General features: G+C 39.7%; 1 protein-coding gene across 1 annotated transcript in view; it reads right to left on the bottom strand.

The window, feature by feature from the left end:
• Positions 1 to 11,860: 11,860 nt before the first annotated feature.
• Positions 11,861 to 22,149, bottom strand: part of SNX3 (sorting nexin 3) — a 47,312-nt gene continuing 37,023 nt past the window's right edge. Inside the window, exons 3-4 of the mRNA XM_061427659.1 lie at positions 14,102 to 14,226; positions 11,861 to 12,627 (exon numbers count right to left, since the gene is read on the bottom strand). Coding sequence (XP_061283643.1) covers positions 12,522 to 12,627; positions 14,102 to 14,226 — 231 coding nt within the window. The 3' untranslated portion in view covers positions 11,861 to 12,521. The remainder of the gene's footprint in view (positions 12,628 to 14,101; positions 14,227 to 22,149) is intronic.

The raw sequence follows: 22,149 nt of genomic DNA, 5'->3' as shown, positions 1-22,149 counted from the left end.
TTCAGGCTACCCCTTGCCTACCCCAGGCTCTCTGCAGTTGAAAGGAAGGTCTCTTCAGGTTCTGAAGAGAGGAATAGGAAAGATCAGTGGATTCTTTATACACTGGGCAACTTGAGTCTTGTCAGGGAGGAGCAGTCGGTCAGGATTATCTGTAGTTCAGAAGTGAGATTAAGGCTGTCAAGCCTGAGGGACTGACACATTCCTCCTCTGTAAAACCCTTGCTTAGAGATACCTTTTGTGTGTGCTTGGTCACTCAGTCGTATCTGACTCTTTGCAACCCTATGGACTGTAGCCCACCAAGCTCCTCTGTCCATGGGATTCTCCAAGCAAGAATACTAGAGTGGGTTGCCTCCAGGGATCTTCCCAATCCAGGGATTGAACCCACGTCTCCTGCTTACCCAGGCCTCCGGGTAAAGGTGGATTCTTTACCACTGTGCCACCTGGGAAGCCTTAGAGATACCTTGGAACCCCATAAGTAGCAGCTGAGCATGGAGCAGTCATACTCTGTGCCCCATCACCCAACCCAGATTGCCTCCAGGCTTCCTCCTGCATACTGGGAGCTGGTGATCAGGGTGGCCCTGAGACTCTTTTCCCTCTTGGGAGGATTAGGGGGCTGATTCAGTTTCTGCTACACACAGTGTCTAGTGGAATATCTCATACATACATGTAGGTGGGCCAGAGGTGAAGGAGTACTAATTTTTGAATTAAATATAACATTAAAAGTAACTTTCATTTGATAGTAATACAAGAAATTTGGAGGGGAAAATTATCTATAATTCCACCTCCCTTACACCATTTTTATTTTTACCTTTTTTTTTCTAGTTCTTACATATACACCTATATATTTTAACATAATCAGTGAACATATTTTCCATTCTGACACTACTCTTAACATTCTATCAATTGCATTCTTAGAGTATCTGTGAAACTTCAGAATTCCTTTTGGTGCTTGCATAATAATTCTGATACTTGGAGTATGCCATAGTTTTCCTCTTTCACTGTTTTGGATAATTATTAACCCAAATGTTTAATAAAATAAATTTATATTATATGGAACGACATGGAAATATTGTTAAAATGTTTAACATTACCCATGGAAAATGTTAAAATGTAGTTTCCTGGTTCCCACTTCTTGAGATTGGGATTCAGCAAGTGTGAGGTGGGGCCTGGGCATCTGCATTTTGACAATCCTGACGCAGATGGTCCCAGCACCATAGGCTTAGGCAGGTGCTGCATCTGCCTAAAATAGTCAGATCACACCGCTGCTCTGAACCCAGAAGCTCCCCAGATTCTACAACTGAATTTTGCAGTCCACATAAAAGACCAGTCCCCTGCTTCGGAATGTGTCTACTGAGTTAGTGTGTTTATCAGGATACTTTTCTTCTCACTCATCTCCCAGGGCTCCTTCCAAGTGCTGCCCTCTCGGCAGTACTGGGACCCCAAGGCTCAATGTGCTTGCATGCTCCCAGGAAGGGAAGAAAGTCTGGCCAGTGGTGTCATATTTCTGCATAAGAACTAGAGCTCTAGTTTGGTGGTTGCCTAGTGGTTCGGATTCTGGGCTGTCACTGCCATGGCCCAGATTCAGAGCCTGATTAGGGAACTGACATCCTGTAAGCTGCATAGTGTGGTCAAAACAAAACAAACAGCAAAACAGAGATCAAGGATGGAAAACACATTTTCTTTAAAAAAAAAAAAAAAGTTATTGATTTGGCTGCATTGAGTCTTAGCTGCAGCACCTGGGTTGGCCCAAAACACGTGGGAACTTAGCTTCCTGAACAGGGATTGGACCTGCATCCCATTGGAAGGTGGACTCTTACCATCAGGGAAGTCCCAACACATTTTCTCAACAAATTCTTAGAAATCATGACTGCTCCCTTAAAGAACTGTTTTTTCCTTTGTTTGGTCTTTTAAGCAAACTACTGACACATGCACAACATGATTGAATTTTAAAATGTTATGTTGAACAAAAGAATCCAGACAAAAGAGAGCGCTGGCCCAAGGATACAGAGCTGGGATTTGAAGCCAAGTCTGAGTGACTTTAAAGCTTATCCCCTTTCTACTAGTCCTCAGCTCACCTCTTGGTTTTTAGCCTGGGCTCTGGGTCTGCTGTTAGGGGAGGCCTTGGCCAAGTCCCTTCCTGCATCTGAGAAATGAGAAGCTTGGATGGAATTGCTTCTAAGATTCCTTATAATTCTAATGTCATATGAGTTTATGAGTCTAGTTCATTTAAAAATTTTACTTATTCTTGAATAGTTAATAGTCATATGATACAGATCCAAAAAGTTCTAAAGGGTATGTATACATGTCACAGAGCACAAGAGATTAGAGAGACATGATAAATAAATGTACTGGGTGTTCTGGGTGGGATCCTGGGGCAGAAAGCATGTTAGTAGAAAAGCTGGTGGAAGGCAGTTTGGAGTTTAGTTAATAGTAATGTACCAAGGTTGGCTTCTTAATTTTGACAAAACATTTTGGTCATATAAGATAAGGGGAAACTGAGTGATGGGGTACATAGGAACTCTTTGTATTACCTTTGCAGCTTTTCTGTAGATCTGAAATTATTCCAAAATAGAAAAGCTTTTTCCTCTCACCTCCTCATCCTTGGGGCATCCACCCAGTCCACCCAACCAGGCAACTAATGTTGCTTGTTTTGAGATATTTAATTAATAAACAGAGAAAATATCTATATTGTATAAATATCATTTCTCAAAACACAAAGTATGTCTGTGAGATAAATTCCTGGAAGTGAAATTCCTGGGCATATAGTTTTGATACTTATTGCCAAATTGCCTTCCGTGAAGGGTGTGCCAATTTAGCCTCCTGCCAGACACTGCGTATGAGGGCCTGTCATTTCACCAACACAGACTGTTGTCTGAGAGACCGGTTTACTTCAGTTTAAGTCAGACTGTCAACTTCCAAAATATTCATGAACAAACTTCTCTAGAATGCTGCCAACAGAATGTGGGTCCATTCTGAAGGGTACAGCCAAGGCACATGGGGTGGCTGCTATGGGCAGAAGCAGCAAGGCCCTGAAGAAGTGATAGCAAATGAATAACATTCCTAACTTCAGTCACTACTGTCCTCAGGAGAGGATATTCACAGAAGGCCATTGTTTCTGCTCCCCAGCACACAAAGGGTCAAGCCTAACAAATTTGCTCATAGTGGGGGAAAAAAAAAAACCCCAGCAGGTCAAAGTGTTCAGATTACAGGTCCAGGAAAATCCCTTTGCAGAAAGAAGACAGCAAATCCCCAGTGTGGTTGAAAAGACAAAACTTTCTTCACCTCAGAGACTCTTCACATGAATAAACCGGTTAAACATGGTTTGGATTTACTGAACATGAAAACAACTGGATTAAAGTATAATCTAGCCAGAAAGGAAAGGAAATGTACCGAGAAAGCTAAGTAATGACAAAGCAGCAGTGTCTACGTGTGCCAAGAAGGGATGACCATTCCAGTTTTATAACCAAATTTTCTTAAAATGTTTAGCTTTCTTTTAGATGACAGTAATGAGTCTCTGCCTGCACTGGCCTCTTTGATAACAACACTGGCATCAAGGCAACCGTGTGAGCACAAGGGACAATGCTGCCCAGGAGGCCGGAGGCTCCAGCTGTCGGGGAGGATGTTCTGGTTTGGGCCCTGGCCTGACTGCCAACAGTCTGTGCAATCCATATGGGAGACAGCATTGCACAGGCACAAGCTTTAAAATCAGAAAGACCTGGATATGTATCCCAGTGTTACTTTTTTCTGGCTCTGTGACCTTGGACAAATTACTTATACTGTCTCAGCTCTTCTTTTGGTAAAACGAGGATAACATTTTGAGGTTTAAGTGAGGTGATACATGTGAAAAGCCCAGGCTGAAACCTAAGCTCTCAATCGATGGTTGGTTGTTTCCCAGTCTCCCTCTCATGTATGACCAGCAGGTGAACCCATCCCATGCCATGCAGTCTTAAGCACATGCCATGCAGTCTTAAGCACATCGAAATCATGTTCTGTGACAGGAGGGTTCCAAATTTTTTATACCGAGGGTTCCTAACCTTTTTGTGCCAAAGATCCCTACTCAGATGTTGATAAAAGCATAAAACACATAGGAATACAAAAAGAAACCCATTTGTTGAAATACATTTATTCAAGTATTTTTTTTAACCTGTGAAAAATATGTGCCTTTCTTTAACACATTAAATAAGATCTCGGTATGGGTCTAATCACTACAGTAGTTTTCAAACAGAATATTTCAAGATCTGCAGCATTGTATGTGATATAACCTATCTGCATTTTTAAACTGGTGACAATCACAAGTTATGCTTAACTGCTACTCTGGTTTGCTCCTATTTTCATAATGAAAAAATGCTACGTTTCAGTTAGAGAAAACTAAATATAAAGATGCAACTTTTTTTCCTATCCAAATTCAGACATCAGGTTAAGAACTCAGCTTTGATCAAATATCACCACCTCTGGCCTCGATAATTTTGTCAATCAAAAGCTGTCAAACCAGCGCTCCTTTATCTTACTCTTTCCCTCTGGCTTCATTCAAGATTTTCTTTTGGTCTTTGGTTTTCTGCAGGCTTCCCTGATAGCTCATTTGGTAAAGAATCCACCTGTGATGTGAGAGATCCCGGTTCAATTCCTGGGTCAGGAAGATCCCCTGGAGAAGGGATAGGCTACCTACTCCAGTGTTTTTGGGCTTCCCTTGTGGCTTAGCTGGTAAAGAATCCACCTGCAATGCAGGAGACCTGGGCTTGATTCCTGGGTTGGGAAGATCCCCTGGAGAAGGGACCAGCTACGCATTCCAGTACTATACAGTCCACAGGGTCCCAAAGTGTCAGACATGTCTGACTTTCACTTTCATATTGATTTTTTTGCAGTTAGAATATGATATGCCTGTGCTGTTTTGTTTTGAATTTATCTTGGTATTTTCTCAGCTTTTTGGATCTGTGGTTTGTTGTCTTTAAGTTTGGTAAGTTCTCAGCCATTTAGAACTTAAAATATTTATTTTGCTCTGTCCTTTCTGGTATTCCAGTTACACATGTGTTATACCTTTTGCAATGATCTCACAGTTTTTGGGTTTTGTTGTTTATCTGTTGTTTACTTTTTGTGTTTCAGTTTGGGCAGTTTCTACTGATATATCTTAAAGAAAGAAAGAAAGAAAGAAAGAAAAAAGAAAGAAAGAAAGTCGCTCAGTCGTGTCCGACTCTTTGCGACCCCATGGACTGTAGCCTACCAGGCTCTTCCGTCCATGGGATTTTCCAGGCAAGAATACTGGAGTGGGTTGCCATTTCCTTCTCCAGGGGATCTTCCCGACCGAGGGATTGAACCCCAGTCTCCCGCATTGTAGGCAGACGCTTTACCATCTGAGCCATATCTTAAGATGCACTTATTTTATGTTGAGTCTACTGATGAGCCCATTAAAAGGCATTCTTCATTTTTATGACAGTGATTTTGATCTCTAGTATTTCCTTTGAGTCTTAAAGTTTCTACTTCTCTAATTACATTACCCTTCTGTTCTTGAATGTTTCCCCCCCCCATTAAAACTTTTAACATATTAATCAGTTATTTTAAATTCTCTGTTTGATAATTCCAATGTCGTATTTGACTCTGGTAGCATATATGACTTTGGTTCTGATGATTGCTTTCTTTCTTCTGAATGTTTTTTCTTGTTTTTTGGCATACCTTGGAATTTTTTGTTGAAAGCCACATATGTTGCACTAGATAATAGAAACTAAAATAAATGGGCCTTCTCTGTTTAAGATTTATGATTATCTGGCTAGGGAGTGGACTTGTTTAATGTTTGCTCTGATTTTAGGTACCAGAGGCTTCAAATTACTCGTTTCTATGCTTTTCTCTTTCTTAACTCTAGGTTTCCTTCCTCCTCAGAGTCTGTCTGGCAGCTTTCAGCTATAATCCACTGTTATACTGGAGCCCTGGTGTGGTGTGGTGCTACAGTGGGAGGCAAGAGCACATTCTATAGTTCCTAGATGTCCAGGGTCCAGTGGGCCTGTGGCCTTCACAGGTGTCTCCAGTGGCACAGCTTCCCCCTTCCCCGTTTCCTCCCTTCTCTGGCTGCAGCATTTCCTTAAAGTCTTGACCTCTGTTGACCATGTTTTATTTTTCCTTTAGGTAAGATAGGAAGGCTAGAGGTGTGGGAGGAATGCCCTTCCCTCATCAGGGAGGGATAAGGCTCTGGCAAAGGCTTATCCTGGAGGATAGGCCTTTGTAACGGGCTTTCCTGGTTGGTCAGCGGTAATGCCTGCAATGCAGGAGACACAGGTTCAATCCCTGGGTCAGGAAGATCCTTGGAGGAAGGCATGGCAACCCACTCCAGTATTCTTGCCTGGAGAATCTCATGGACAGAGGAGCCTGACGGGCTCCGAAGAGTTGGACACAACTGAAGCGACTGAGCACACACACGCACGGGCCTTTGTAACAAAGCAGATTCTGGTATTTCACACTGATTATTCATCTCCTCTTCCTGTCAGAGACATAAGGGATCTGTCTTGATCTTCCCTGTGGAAATCTGGTGGGGTTCCTGGAGGTCCAGCCTAGGTACATGTGGGGGCCCCTCTAAGACTGTGGTCTCCAGGAGTTACTCTCATGCTAGACCACACTTGTGTGTGCACGTTCAGTCGCTTCAGTTGTGTCCAACTCTTTGCGACCCTATGGACTGTAGCCTGCCAAGCTCCTCTGTCCATGGGATTCTTCAGGCAAGAATACAGGAGTTGGTTGCCATTTAATTCTCTAGGGGATCTTTCCAACCCAGGGATCAAATCCATGTCTCTATGCCTCCTGCATTGGTAGGTGGGTTCTTTACCACCAGTGCCACCTGGGAAGGTCACACTCAACCTCCACAAATTCGGTATCACAGTATGTGTGATCCTACCAGTTTGTGACTAGCAGTTCCTGCTCAGAGGTAAACAGATTTTGACCATGTCTGTCTAGATGAGCATGTCATTCCAGATTTGAGGGTGGAGGTTTGCTCTGCAACCTCCATTCTCTGATGGGGGTGCCTAAGATAAGGTGGGTCACTGATTTTTTCACTTTGTCGAGCTTTTCCTTGTTGTGAAGCCAAGGATGCCAACTTTCAAGCTTTTTACACTTTGGGGCTGCAACTCAAGTGGCATTTATTTTAAATGACCATTTCCCTCCCTCCACTTGAACTCATGTGTCCCTTCCCTCCTCACATTTGCCGTGTCTTCTGTCTGTACCTTGTGAGTCTTTTCATGACAGTGTCCTAGCAAGACTGAGTTTCTTGAGAAAGGGCCTTTGTTAACCTCTTGTGTATGTTTACACTTTACTCATGTAAAATGCTTAGTGTTGCTGTTTGATTTTGCTGAGTCACTTCCATTTATGTCACTCATTCTAAAAGGCATCTGTGGTGAGGTGGTACCCAGCACCCTGAAAACTTCCTTTTGGGCTTTTAAACAAATTGTCCTGGTCTCCAAAATCAAGGTCTTATTTTCTTAGCAAGGTCAGAATAAGGCAAACTTCATTTACTATAAATCAAGATTTACAAAAGTAATTTCTCAAGATAAGTCCTGACTTTTTCTTAATTTCCTGATTTCTTTTCATAATGATCTAGTCAGGTTAAGATCAAATCGAACCAAATTCCAGGAAATCAAAGGGCCTTCTAGCTAAGTGCCCAAACATGGCTATTTCAGAATTACCTGCGAAGCTTTAAAAAAAAAAAAAAAAAAACCCTGGATAGTCTTAAACAGTAATTGTGGTACACAGCTAAGTTTAGGAGTGTTAAGATACTTCTGATCAGTTACCTCTGCATGCCCCAAAGCACTTTTTATACTTACAATTACAATCACACTAAAAAACAAAACCAATTCACATTCACTCATGCTTATCCTAGAGGACCCTGGAAATGTTACTGGAAATTCACCCTGTCACTCAATCCATACATCTATTGAGCATTAAATAAAGGCTGGGTAGGTACCAAGTCACAGGCCTGGTCCTAAGAAAGAAGTGCACCAAGGCATGGCTTTTAGAGGCAGACATCTTTCTAGTGTTAATCTAGAGCCATAACATCCTGGGTAACCTTGGGCATATTACTTAAGCTTGCAGAGCATCAGTCTTCTCATCTGTAAAGGAGAATATTATTTACTTTATAAGGAATTGTATGACAGAGATCATAAAGGAACTATCAAGGAAGACATACTCTATCCTCCTAAAATAGTTTTCTAACTTGTTTCCCAGTCCAAACACTTGTATATTCTAATAATCACAGCTAGAACTTCCAGATGTTCAAGCTGGTTTTAGAAAAGGCAGAGGAACCAGAAATCAAATTGCCAACATCTGCTGGATCATCGAAAAAGCAAGAGAGTTCCAGAAAAACATCTATTTCTGTTTTACTGACTATGCCAAAGCCTTAGACTGTGTGAATCACAATAAACTGTGGAAAATTCTGAAAGAGATGGGAATACCAGACCACCTGACCTGCCTCTTGAGAAACCTATATGCAGGTCAGGAAGCAACAGTTAGAACTGGACATGGAACAACAGACTGGGTCCAAATAGGAAAAGGAGTACATCAAGGCTGTATATTGTCACCCTGCTTATTTAACTTACATGCAGAGTACATCATGAGAAACGCTGGACTGGAAGAAGCACAAACTGAATCAAGATTGCCGGGAGAAATATCAATAACCTCAGATATGCAGATGACACCACCTTATGGCAGAAAGTGAAGGGGAACTAAAAAGCCTCTTGATGAAAGTGAATGAGGAGAGTGAAAAAGTTGGCTTAAAGCTCAACATTCAGAAAACTAAGATCATGGCATCTAGTCCCATCACTTTATGGGAAATAGGTGGGGAAACAGTGGAAACAGTGTCAGACTTTATTTTGGGGGGCTCCAAAGTCACTGCAGATGGTGACTGCAGCAATGAAATTAAAAGATGCTTGCTTGCTCCTTGGAAGGAAAGTTATGACCAACCTACATAGCATGTTCAAAAGCAGAGACATTACTTTGCCAACAAAGGTCCGTCTAGTCAAGGCTATGGTTTTTCCAGTAGTCATGTATGGATGTGAGAGTTGGATTGTGAAGAAAGCTGAATGCCGAAGAACTGATGCTTTTGAACTGTGGTGTTGGAGAAGACTGTAAATAAGATCCAACCAGTCCATCCTAAAGGAGATCAGTCCTGGGTGTTCACTGGAAGGACTGATGCAGAAGCTGAAACTCCAATACTTTGGCCACCTCATGCAAAGAGTTCACTCACTGGAAAAGACCCTGATGCTGGGAGGGATTGGGGGCAGAAGGGGACGACAGAGGATGGGATGGCTGGATGGCATCACCAACTTGATGCACAGGAGTTTGGGTAAACTCCAGGAGTTGGTGATGGACAGGGAGGCCTGGCGTGCTGTGATTCATGGGGTCACAAAGAGTCGGACATGACTGAGCGACTGAACTGAGCACTCAGAGCAGTTAACCTATAAACCAGGCAGTGTGCTAAGCTCTCTGTCCATCCACACCTTAAACAAATTTTATCTGTAAAGACTTACGGGCGAGGAGCCTTCTCCTTTCATTGGCTATATTCATCCAAAACGGGCAAAGCAAGCTGAAGCACAGGAATGGCCCTTAATGAGAGGGCTGAGTTAAAAAAAAAGGATGTAATAAAAAGAAGATGCTCTCCGGTATCCAGCCCAGAGGTCATCATCACTACTGAGGGTCACCACAGCAGAACCGCCCAGCAGGAAACCAAATACCAGATAAACCTATTCAGGAACTGCCAGGGGCTTAGTGGTATCATTTGCTGTGGCTAATGCTTCATCTGTGATTCCCACTGCCATTAGCTAACTATCATTAAGCCTTTATATGTCTCAGGAACTGCTGTTCTGTGGATTTTACATTTGGTCTTCAACAATTGTTAAGTTACCAATAGTACCACTGCTGTTGAAATTTTACATCTGGCAGAAGTTGGGACAAGGTGATAATTTACTGAGAGGACACAGAGCTGGAGACTCTTGCTGCATAACTCACTGCCAATTCACCTTCTTTTAGGAAGACTCTTTACGGGCTTCTAGAAACGTCTGTTACCTGAGTTGACAGCACCTGCACTTTTAGTTCACAGGGTTAAAGGTGTTGTAGTTTTTTTGGAGCTTTTAAAAAAATTTTATTTTTGGCTGTGCTGGGTCTTAATTGCTGTTGAGTGGGCTTTCTCTAGTTGTGGTGAGTGGGGGCTACTCTTGGTTGCAGTGTGTGGGCTTGTTGTGGTGGTGGCTTCTCTTGTTGTGGATCAGTCTCTAGGCACACAAGCTTCAACAGTTGTGGTTCACAGGCTTAGTTGCTCTGCGACATGTGGGATCTTCTGGGAACAGGGATTGAACCCGTGTCTTCTGCATTGGCAGGTAGATTCTTACCACTGTACCACTATAGAAGTCCAAAGATATTGTTTTAATGCAGACCGTGGTTTCAGTTCTTTAAGAAACAACAGTGAGATATATCCTCCTACATTAGGTAAAAACATGTTACCTAGAATAAATCACCTTTCATCTGACTTTAAACCTTCAACTTTCTAAAAGCATGCCTGCCCTAAGGAAACTGTAGAGATTAAAAGTAAGCAAGGCCAATAAATAAATAAATAAAAGTAAGCAAGGCCAGTACAACCAATCCTAAATCACACTATTCTCTTGTCTATAAATGATCAAAATCAAAAGAATTCCACACTGAGTAGAAACGTTAGCACTGTTGACATTTTCCTGTTGTGGGAAGCAGTCCTGTGTACATTGTATGGAGTTTAGTAGCATCTTTAACCTTCTGCCTGCTAGATTCCAGTAGCATTTCCCGGTTGTGACAGCCAAAAAAGTCTTGCTATATTGCCAAATGTTCCCCAGGAGGCAAAATCACCCATACTTTGGAGGAATTACTGAGTTTAGCAAAGCTACTGTTAACTCTGTTCTGCATGCCAAAAACTTTCAATTTTACTACATACCGAAAACTTTTGATGTTACTGACCACCTTTTACTGCTCTCAGTGAAACACAATTCACATGCTATTTATTCTGTACCTTAATTTACAGTAATTGAAATGTCCAGTATTATGCAACTGTGACATATATAAGCAATAAAACATACTAGGGCAGCTCTGACTTCTTCCTATGACAGCGATCTGCTTTGGGGGACATCCTGGGTATTAGGCCAAGGCCTAAGCTGGTTTTCTCTGAAATGGACTGATCTGTCTCTATAGGAGACACATCTGGAGTGTGAGGGAAAACCTTCCTTACCTTGGAGTTTAACTCTAGGTCACAATGGGTCTCCAAACCACCAGATATAGTACAGATTCAAATTAGAGACCACATTCTGGCTGCAACACAAGTTAGGCAGCAAGGAATCCTTCCTGCATTTTCTGGTTATACAAGTCAGGCTAGAACACTGTTTGAGGCCCTCTCCCTTGGTTAGAGGAGAAGAGGAGAAAATGTGCCACTTCCTAAACCAAATTAGAAAGCATGGATCTGCTAAGAAAATGTTATTACACTCTTGCTAAGTTTGTTTAAATAAGTCACTCAGATGAGCTAGGAAGAAAATTCTTCTGAAAAATAGGAGGCATGCTACTGACTTATCTTAAAAGGATTTCTGAATAGAATGACTTCAGATTATAAGAGCATTTTCCAAATACACAAAGTGCTTCATAATGACTCAATAAGCTTTAAGGAATGCTTTTTCTAGTACATCACATTTTTGTTGTTGTTGTGTAAAAGAAAATACCTCCATTCAAAGGGTAGTAGAATATTTGATATCACCACTGTTTAAAGAGGAATGGAGTTACAGGAATGAGAAGTATATAATTAGTAAATAATCCCTCTCAGCAAGTGAGTTAAGTAGGAAAGCCTTCTGAAGAGAGAAAAGAAAAACCAGAGGCAACACAATCAGTGCATATCAGAAATGCATTTTTATTTTTATTTGAAAACAACTTAAATTTTTAGACAAATGATTTTAGTATATAAATTTGATTTTGTTTTTATACAGAATATAAAGATTTCCCTCATTGATCTTCCATGTGAAGGGTATTACAAGCCTGAAGGGAGATACTCTCTGCATACAAGCATGTATCTTACGTGTAGGGAACTGGAAACCAATGTGTAGTGCTTCCACACATAAATTAGGTCAAGTGACACCACATATTAAAAAGGGGTAAGAGAAATATTCTATTAATTGGATTCAAGAAGCAAACAAGACACAAAAAACTGCAGGTAAGACCAAGTGAGTAAGTTTAGTTAGGACACTGCAGGTTATACTGGAGCAACAGGTTTGTGAAGCTAGAGTATATACCACATTAAAACAGCAAGAAAGAGCTATTTATATAGAAAGGTTGGAATGAGGGATTTTTCACTAAAGCAAATTAACTTCTTGTCAACTGCCAAAACAAAACAAAACAAAATTGAGCGTATGAGTGTTAGTATACTGAAGGCATATTATACCAGTTTTTTGTGCAGCATGCTAAAGTTAGTTAGAACTTCTTCACTGGTGCATATGAATCATTAAGTCATGGAAAGTTTTTTTTTTTTTCCCGCCCCTTCTTGTGAAATTTCAGGCATGTCTTATTTTAGATGGAGTATAGCTTTTATCTATAATTTCATCCTGTAAAAACATGTGAAGACAACGTTCATTCTGTGCCAGAGGGTGACCAGCGACCCTAGAAATAAAAAATACAAGTTCAGTCCAATTTTTATAAAAGCAGGGCAGGGGGACCAAACATACACATTTTAAGATTAGGAAACATGAACAATTTAGTAACAGTGTTACTCTGGACAGCCCATAGAGCTATGCTCTATCTAGTGAGTAACTATGTATTTGCTTTCCTTCTGTCTGTAAGGGTAATTTAGAAAACATTTAATCACTAGCTTTACACTGTCTCTGGCAATATGTACCCAGATAGCTTCTTTATATATTAGTTGGTGAATTCATAAGAAACCTAAATGAATTTTAATGTTAAAAGTGAAACAATGTCATTGATTCAAAGAATACATTTTAAAGAAGAAAAAGATATAGGATCACAAGTTCAATAAAATCCCCATATACTAAGAAACAAGCACAAATGTGCAATTTTGGGGTTTGGTTTTTTTTTTTGCTTGCTTTTCAAGGTTTCTATCAGAACAAATATAAAACCAGACTGGGCAACCAGACTTTATTTCAGAATTTAAAAACTTCCAAGCTAGCACTGCCTTTTCCAAAAAGAAAGTAGACAATGAAGGTTGTGTGCTATATCAGATAACTAAAAGTTAAGGGCTTTGTGTAACTTTCCCTGTTTACCACTCACAGATCTTCAAATTACTAGATAAAAAAGTACTGCTAATAAATAAGCTCACACAACAGTATTCTCTAGGATTTGACTTTATGTGGCCAAACTTAAGGCCAAATGCACAATTACAGTGAGCCCTTTGCAGGCGTAACTCTTCCTATAATTTTGGCTTTTAAAAAACAGCTATATTTAGAGAACTCTCTGGTGGTCCAGTGGTTAGGACTCTGTGCTTTCACTGCTGGGGAAACTAATAGTTCAATCCCTCGCTGGGGAACTAAGATTGAGCAAGTTGAGAAGTGCAGTCAAAACAAAACAAAACACTGTATCTTAAATAGGAATAAAAAAAGCTAGAGGTTGATTTTATTAGAAGTTTCTAAAGTAAAAGATAAATGATACAATCTTTTACATTTTCAAAAGTATATATTTTGCCATGAAAATGTAAAATGTGCAGCTTTTACACAAGACATGCTGATAATACCTTCCATCTGCAAACAAAATGACTGCAAGTGTATTGTTCATGCTAGAACATACCTTAAATCAAAAAGAATCATAAGTAAAACTATTTTTTAAATGCTGGAATTTTATATGTAATTGGCATAAATTAACCAAGAAAAACATACAAAACTCAGATCAACAAAAAGATACTCATATCACTCGTAAGTTTAATATTTAGCACATAATATTCAATTTGTTATATATTTTTACTTTGTTTAAATGATACAAAAAAGTTAGAAGATGACCAAAAGGAAAAAGTAGTATTAGTTTGATATCTAAATTACTAGCAAAAAAAAAAAAAATTACTAGCAGTCACCTAAAGAATCTCAGAACACTATTCACTCTTAGACCTTGAGGAACAGAAAGCACTTACTTGTTTATAAACTGCTCCAACCCTTGCTTCCTTTCTTCAATGAAATTGTCATCAAATATGCCATCATCTCCTCTAAAAGGAAGTTGACGCAAAAATGCCTTCCCAGGGAGTGGGGGGACTACAACCTAAAACATGGTAAGAAAGTTCTTGAACAACATGCTGGCTGAAATGGGAAAATTTGTAGAGCACAACACGAAGACAAAGTATATCTTCACTATGAGAGCTATCCTACTGTCAAACTAGTTTAAATATACATAATATAAATATATATAATGTATTTATATTATAATTATAATGTAAATTATAAATAATTTATAATTAATTAATAATATAAAAGGGACTCAATAAAAATACACTGAAAAATGATTTAGTGTTTTGGAGGCAAGATAAACAAAATGTCAGAATAGTCCATCAGGCCAAAGCTCCTCAATGGCTTAATTTTCATTTTTCCTGGACTTACCAAAGCACAAGTATACAAAGGGAATAAGCAACACTGAAATAAAGGCTACCATGCCCCTCAAACAGTTTTGATGTTGCTTGGCGAGAACACTGCTTTATTACAATGGTAATTGTAGAGATCGATCTGAACTCCCAATTAAATGAGGATGTAAAATATTAACAATGTTCTTTCTGGCATGGGCAGATAAGAATTCTGTGGTCAATTTCTTCCACTTCACACTATCTGCATATAATCTTTCCTGCCTGCATTTGAGGTAATGACAAAATAACCAATAATTACTACTTGTTGCCACTCTTCTACGGAGAAGGCAATGGCACCCCACTCCAGTACTCTTGCCTGGAAAATCCCATGGACAGAGGAACCTGGTAGGCTGCAGTCCATGGGGTCGCTAAGAGTCTGACACGACCGAGCGACTTCACTTTCACTTTTCACTTTCATGCACTGGAAAAGGAGATGGCAACCTACTCCAGGTTCTTACCTGGAGAATCCCAGGGATGGAGGAGCCTGGTAGGCTGCTGTCTATGGGGTGGCACAGAGTCAGACACGACTGAAGCGACTTAGCAGCAGCATTACTAGGCTAAGAAACAATCAACTTTCTCACAAACCCATTATCCTACCTTTCCCCAAAGACCTGTCATTTCTTCTTCTACAATAAAGGAACATCCCAAATTTTCCCTGTCAAAGCCTAGCTTTCCTTGAGGGACAACTTATGACTGATCTCCCTCTTCTAGGAATTACCTGGACCTCAAATATTTGTTTAAATGCTGCTGCTGTTTCTTTAGTCACTAAGTTATGTCTGACACTTTGCAACTCCATGGATGGTAACCCTCCTCTGTCTGTGGGATTTCCCAGGTAAGAATACTGGACTGGGTTGCCATTTCCTTCTCTGGGGGATCTTCCCAACCCAAGGATTGAACCTGTGTGTCCTGCTTGGCAGGCGGATTCTTTATCACTGAGTCACCTGGGATGCCCCTGAATTAAATAGTACCTAGCTATTTATTTCACAGGTTCGTCAGGTTCTCTATCCCAGAATTTCTCAACCATGGCACTATTAACATGTTGAACTAGATAATGTACTGGGGGGAAGGGTTTCTTGTACACTGTAGAATACCTATTCAACAGCATCCCGGACCTCTACCCACTAGATTGTCATCAGTAGGCACTCGACACAGATAGGTGTGACTATCACAGTGGTCTCCAGACACTGTCAAATGTCTTCCTGGGGGAGAAAACTACCCCTCCTGGAGAGCCACCAATCTATCCTATTAATGCCTTCAAATCACGGACCCTTGTCTCAGGCTTCTTATGGTTATTTTAAGGAAAGCTGGGCATACAGAGAAGTTCAAATATCTGTTAAATGACTAACCACTTAGGTGAATCCTTATCTTACATTAAAACAGAGAAAAGGTGTAGGCAAACAATTCACACAAGAAAAAATATAAACAGTAAACACCAGTAATAAAATTATACATATTCTAAGAGGTAAAATCTAAAACCCTTGATGAAGAGTTTCTATCCTAAAACAATAATTCAACAAGGTAAAAAAGGGAAAGATTACACAACTTCTTACACATGCACAAAAAACAAAGAGTAAAAAAGAAACACAAAACCAATGCCCTACATAAACTTTGTAATTCCTTCCTAGATCTACTCTTCCCAGGTGCCAGTGATTAAGACATCTAAAGATTTGTCATCATAAGTTTGCTTTAGCAATCTTAAGTCTCTCCCTTATATTATAAAAGCATTTGTCAAGTTGAAGATTTGAAACCTGCAGGTAACTACAACTGAAAACCGGATTATGACCACTAGCTGTGCTCCAACAGAAATAGCTATATGATGGGCAGGGAAAAACATCTATATCTATAAAGCTATTATTAAAAAAAGGAATCTAGAACTAGTGCATTAAAGAAATGACCACCATTAATTCAGGGAAGAATTTAGCATGGAATTTAAAGATTACTGTGTATTATCATCAACAGAGACATACTTTTACTAATACTCAAAATACTCATTGAATTGGATGGTGATGATGTAGGCAACAGGATTAATCACCTACAAAAATCATAAGTGGTTTGTTAACAAAGATCTTCAACACCAAACTATTTTTGCTTAAGCAGTCTGAAAAGATCTACTTAGAATTCTCACACCAATTTAAAAAGTCAGGAGTCTGATGATATGTATGTATATGTGGTCAAGATGAGGATATCCTGTCGGAGGATATCTGGCCAGCATAATATAGTAAAAACATACTGAAATAAAAGCTAAAAAATTAAACCATAATGACTAATAAACACAATAAATGTCACCAACTTTCTCATCTAGTATAACAGATCTTAAGTAGAAGTAGTAATATATAAACAAAACAACTTGATTAACTGTTCTTAGCAATTTTGTTGTTCAGTTGCTCAGTTGTGTCCAACTCTTTGTGACACCATGGACTGCAGCATGCCAGGCCTCCCTGTCCTTCACTATCTCCTGGAGCTTGCTCAAACCTATTGAGTCCAATGGACTCAATGAGTCCATTGAGTTGGTGATGCGATTCAACCATCTCATCCTCTGTCATCCCCTTTTCCTCCTGCCTTCAATCTTTCCCAGCATCAGGGTCTTTTGTAATGAGTCAGCTCTTCGCCTCAGGTGGCCAAAGTATTGGAGCTTCAGCTTCGGCATCAGTCCTAATGAATATTCAGGGTTGATTTCCCTTAAGATTGACTGGATTGATCTCCTTGCAGTCCAAGGGACTTTCAAGAATATGCTAATGAAAATACAACTTTCACACAGGTTAAATGCCCAAAATAAAAAACTGATTTAATGTTAGAAGTGAAGTACTATGCTTCAAAGGACATCATCAAGTGAAAACAATCCACAGGATGGGATAAGATTTTTGCAAATTGTAAATATAATAAGAGACTTCTAAGAGCTTCTTTTTAATATATTCTATATACAACTCAATAATAAAAGAAACTCAATTAAATGGGCAAAGGATCTGAAAAAAAAATTTCTCCACCAAAATAATGGCTGATACATAAGTACCTGAAAAGATGATCATCATTAGGCATCAGGAAAATGAAAACCACAAGGAGACACCATTTCATACATGCTAAGAAAGCTATAATAAAGAAATTACTAACACTAAGTGTTGGTGAGGACATGGAGAAAAGTGGAACCTTAATACACTGTTGGGGAAAATGTAGCTACTTTGGAAAACAGTCTGGGAATGCCTCAAAAAGTTAAACAGTTATCATATGGCCATAAATCCACTCCTAGGTATATCAGTTCAGTCGCTCAGGCATGTCCAACTCTTTGCGACCCCATGGACTGCAGCACACCAGGTTTCCCTGTCCATCACCAACTCCCGGAGCTCACTCAAACTCATGTCCATTGAGTCGGTGATGCTATCCAACCATCTCATCCTCTGTCGACCCCTTCTTCTCCACCTTCAACCTTTCCCAGCATCAGGGTCTTTTGTAATGAGTCAGTTTTTCGCATCAGGTGGCCAAAGTATTGGAGTTTCAGCTTCAGCATCAGTCCTTCCAATGAATATTCAGGACTGATTTCTTTTAGGATTGACAGGCTGGATTTCCTTGCAGTCCAAGAGACTCTTAAGAGTCTTCTCAAACACCACAGTTCAAAAGCATCAATTCTTTGGCGCTCAGCTTTCTTTATAATCCAAGTCTCACATCCATACATGACTACTGGAGAAACCATAGCTTTGACTAGACCTTTGTTGGTAAAGTAATGTCTCTGCTTTTTAATATGCTGTCTAGGCTGGTCATAGCTTTTCTTCCAAAGAGCAAGCATCTTTTCATTTTATGGCTGCAGTCACCATCTGCAGTGATTTTGGAGCCCAAGAAAATAGTCTCTCACTGTTTCCATTGTTTCCTCATCTATTTGCCATGAAGTAATGGGACCAGATGCCATGATCTTAGTTTTCTGAATGTTGTGTTTTAAGCCAGCTTTTTCACTCTTCTCTTTCACTTTTATCAAGAGGCTCTTTAATTCTTTGGTTTCTGCCATAAGGGTGGTGTCATCTGCCTATCTAAGGTTATTGATATTTCTCCCAGCAATCCTGATTCCAGCTTGTGCTTCATCCAGCCCAGCATTTCTCATGATGTACTCTGCATATAAGTTAAATAAGCAGGGTGACAATATACAGCCTTGATGTACTCCTTTCCCGATTTGGAACCAGTCTGTTGTTCCATGTCCAGTTCTAACTGTTGCTTCTTGACCTGCCTACAGATTTCTCAGGAGGCAGGTCACATGGTCTGGTATTCCCATCTCTGGAAGAATTTTCCACAGTTTGTTGTGATCCACACAGTCAAAGGCTTTGGCGTAGTCAATAAAACAGAAGTAGATGTTTTTCTGGAACTCTTTTGCTTTTTCAATGATCTAGCGGATGTTGGCAATTTGATCTCTGGTTCCTCTGCCTTTTCTAAATCTAGCTTGAACATGTGGAAGTTCACGGTTCACATACTGCTGAAGCCTGGCTTGGAGAATTTTGAGCATACCCAAGAGATACAAGAGTTATATAGCTAAGATATACAAACACATGTCCATGCAAAAACCTGTCCATGAATGTTCACAGCAGCATTATTCACAATAGTCAGAAAGCAGGAAAAACTCAAATGTCTGCCAATGATAAATGTGTAAATAAAAAATGATATATCCATACAAAAGAATAAATAAATGAAGTAGTGATTAACAATACAACAGGATGAACCCTGAAAACACACTCAGTGAAAAAAGCCAGACAGAAAAGACTACATATTCTATGCTTCTATTTATACAAAATGCCCAGAACAGGAAAATCCATAATGAAAGAAAATTAGTGGTTGTGAAAGGCTGGGTGAGGAGAAATCAGTAATGATCACTAATGGGTATGGTGTTTCTCTTAGAGAGAGATTACAATGTCCTAAAACTGACTGTAGTAATGGTTGCACAACTCTGAATATACTAAGAACCATTAGACTTAATGGTAAGAATTAAGAATTAATACACTTTAAACTGGTGAGTTGTGGACTTCCTTTGTGGCACAGTGGACAGGAACCTGTCTGCTGGTGTGGGGGACACAGGTTCGATCCCTGGTCTGGGGAAGATTTCACATGCCGCAGAGCACTAAGGCTGTGCACCACAATAACTAAACCCATCCTCTACAGCCTGAGAGCCTAAAGCCTGTGCTCCACAACAAGAGAAGCCACCTCAATGAGAAGCCCACACACGGCAACAAAGAGCAGCCCCCGTTCGCTGCAATTAGAGAAACCCATGCGCTGCAATGAAGACCCAGGGCCAAAAATAAATGAATGTAAAAACTGGTGAATTGTATGGCATGTGAGTTATGTCAATAAAGCTGTCATGAAAAAAAGTGACATATACATTTATGGAATGCTTATTAAACACTCCAGTAGGCCAGGTACTATGTTAAGCAAAGTCAAAAGCCTATCAAGATACTTCTTATCATAAATCAGACAGAAAAAGACAAATATTATATGATCCCACTTTTGTGTGGAATCTAGAAGAGTTGAACTCATAGAAACAGAGAGTAGTAGTAATAGATTAGTTGTTTTCACGGGTTGGAGGGTAGGGGAAATAGGGAGATATTGGTCGAATGGTACAAACTTTCAGTTAAAGAATGAGTAAGTTCTGGAGATCTGTGTGCTGTGCTGTCGTAAGTTGTTTCAGTCACGTCCAACTCTGTGACCCCATGGACTATAGCTCAGAAGGCTCCTCTCTCCATGGGATTCTCCAGGCAAGAATACTGGAGTGGGCTGCCATGCCCTTCTTCAAGGGGTCTTCTAGAGATCTATTATAGCATTGTAACTACAGTTAACAAGATTGTATTATAGTCTTAAAATCCGCTAACAGAAACAGAGTTTGAATGTTACCACCACCACCAACAAAACAATGACGTGATAGATGTATTAACTAACCTTATTATGGTAATCATTTTATAAGATATACATGTATCAAATCATTGTGTTATACAACTTAAACTTATACAATGTTATCTGTCAATTATATCTCCAATAAAGGTGGGGGGAAAAAAGACACTTCTCCCTATGGTCATAAAACATTTCTTCTTTGTAACTTAAAACTTCCTTGTTTTGTACATTTAGATATTCAAACCATCTGTAATTTATATACAGCAAATTATACAGCTTTATTCCCAAACAGCCACATGTTTCAACCCTATTTGCTGAATATAAATTCCTATTCTATACTAATTGACAAAGTTATCTTTGTTATGAACTAAATTTCCAATAAACACATGGTTAGCTTCTCAATTCTCTGACATTCTGCTAATCTATTTGCTCATCCCTAAAGCAATACTTTGCCAACAAAGGTCCATATAGTCAAAACTATGGTTTTTCCAGTAGTCATGTATGGATGTGAGAGTTGGACCATAAAGAAGGCTGAATGCTGAAGAACTGATGCTTTCAAATTGTGGTGCTGGAAGAAGACTCTTGAGAGTCCCCTGCACAACGAGGAGATCCAACCAGTCAATTCTAAAGGAAATCAACCCTGAATATTCACTGGAAGGACTGATACCAAAGCTTAAGCTCCAATACTTTGGCTACCTGATGTGAAGAGCCAACTCACTGGAGAAGAGCCAACTCACTGGAAAAGACCCTGATGCTGGGAAAGACAGGGCAAGAGAAGAAGAAGGTGACAGAGGATGAGATGGCTGGATGGCATCACTGACTCAATGGACAGAAGTCTGAGCAAACTTAGGGAGATAGTGAAGGACAGGGAAGCCTGGCGTGCTGCATTTCGTGGGGCTGCAGAGTCAGACATGACTCGGTGACTGAACAACAACAACAAAGCAATACTATACTGTTTTAATTACTACAGCCTTAACATATGCTGATGTCTGCAGGTGCTAAATCACTGGTAAAAATAATTTTTGGCTATTCTTGCACTTTCTCTGATACTAAAAGTCTTATCTTCAGGCTTATAAAGAACTCCATTAAGATTCCTATTAGAATTTCACAAGTTTATAAATAAGTTAGGAGATACTGCCTTATTTCTGTTGGGTCTACTGCTAAAATGCCAGCTCTAAGTGAGGCCTTCCCTTGACCATCCTATATGAGACTAGCACTCTCTATTTTCCTTAGATTTTTTTTTAGAGCATATTACCACCTGACATATAATCTTTCTATTTTTTTTCTGGTTTCCTTTTCACCACCACCCCGACTTACCCAATAAAGTGCCAAAAAAGTGAGGACCTTCATTTGTTCACAGCTCTGTCTGCAACTCACATAACATATAGAATGAACTCACAAATATTTATAGAGTACATGAATCTTCTGAAGTGAATATTCCAAACCAGGAATGTAGTATTTCTGTTTATAAGGTCTTCTTTTTGCCTTTCAATGAAGTTTTAAGGTTTTCTTTACATGGGCCTTATACTTTCAGTTTTACTTGGAAACATTTTATACTTGGATATTCTTTAGAGTAAAACTATTTTTCCATTTTTGATGGAATGCTATGACTTGTATATGTTGCTCTTGTATCCAGCCACATTTATCTGGTTAGGAAAGATTTCCTTCTTTTTCTATCTTAGTATGCTTCAGAAGGAAGCACAAGCTAGTCT

Source organism: Bos javanicus, chromosome 9 (genome assembly GCF_032452875.1).
Source record: "Bos javanicus breed banteng chromosome 9, ARS-OSU_banteng_1.0, whole genome shotgun sequence".
Taxonomy (NCBI): Eukaryota; Metazoa; Chordata; class Mammalia; order Artiodactyla; family Bovidae; genus Bos; species Bos javanicus.
The sequence above is the reverse complement of the archived record's forward strand: the minus strand, read 5'-3'. Positions and strand labels throughout refer to the sequence as shown.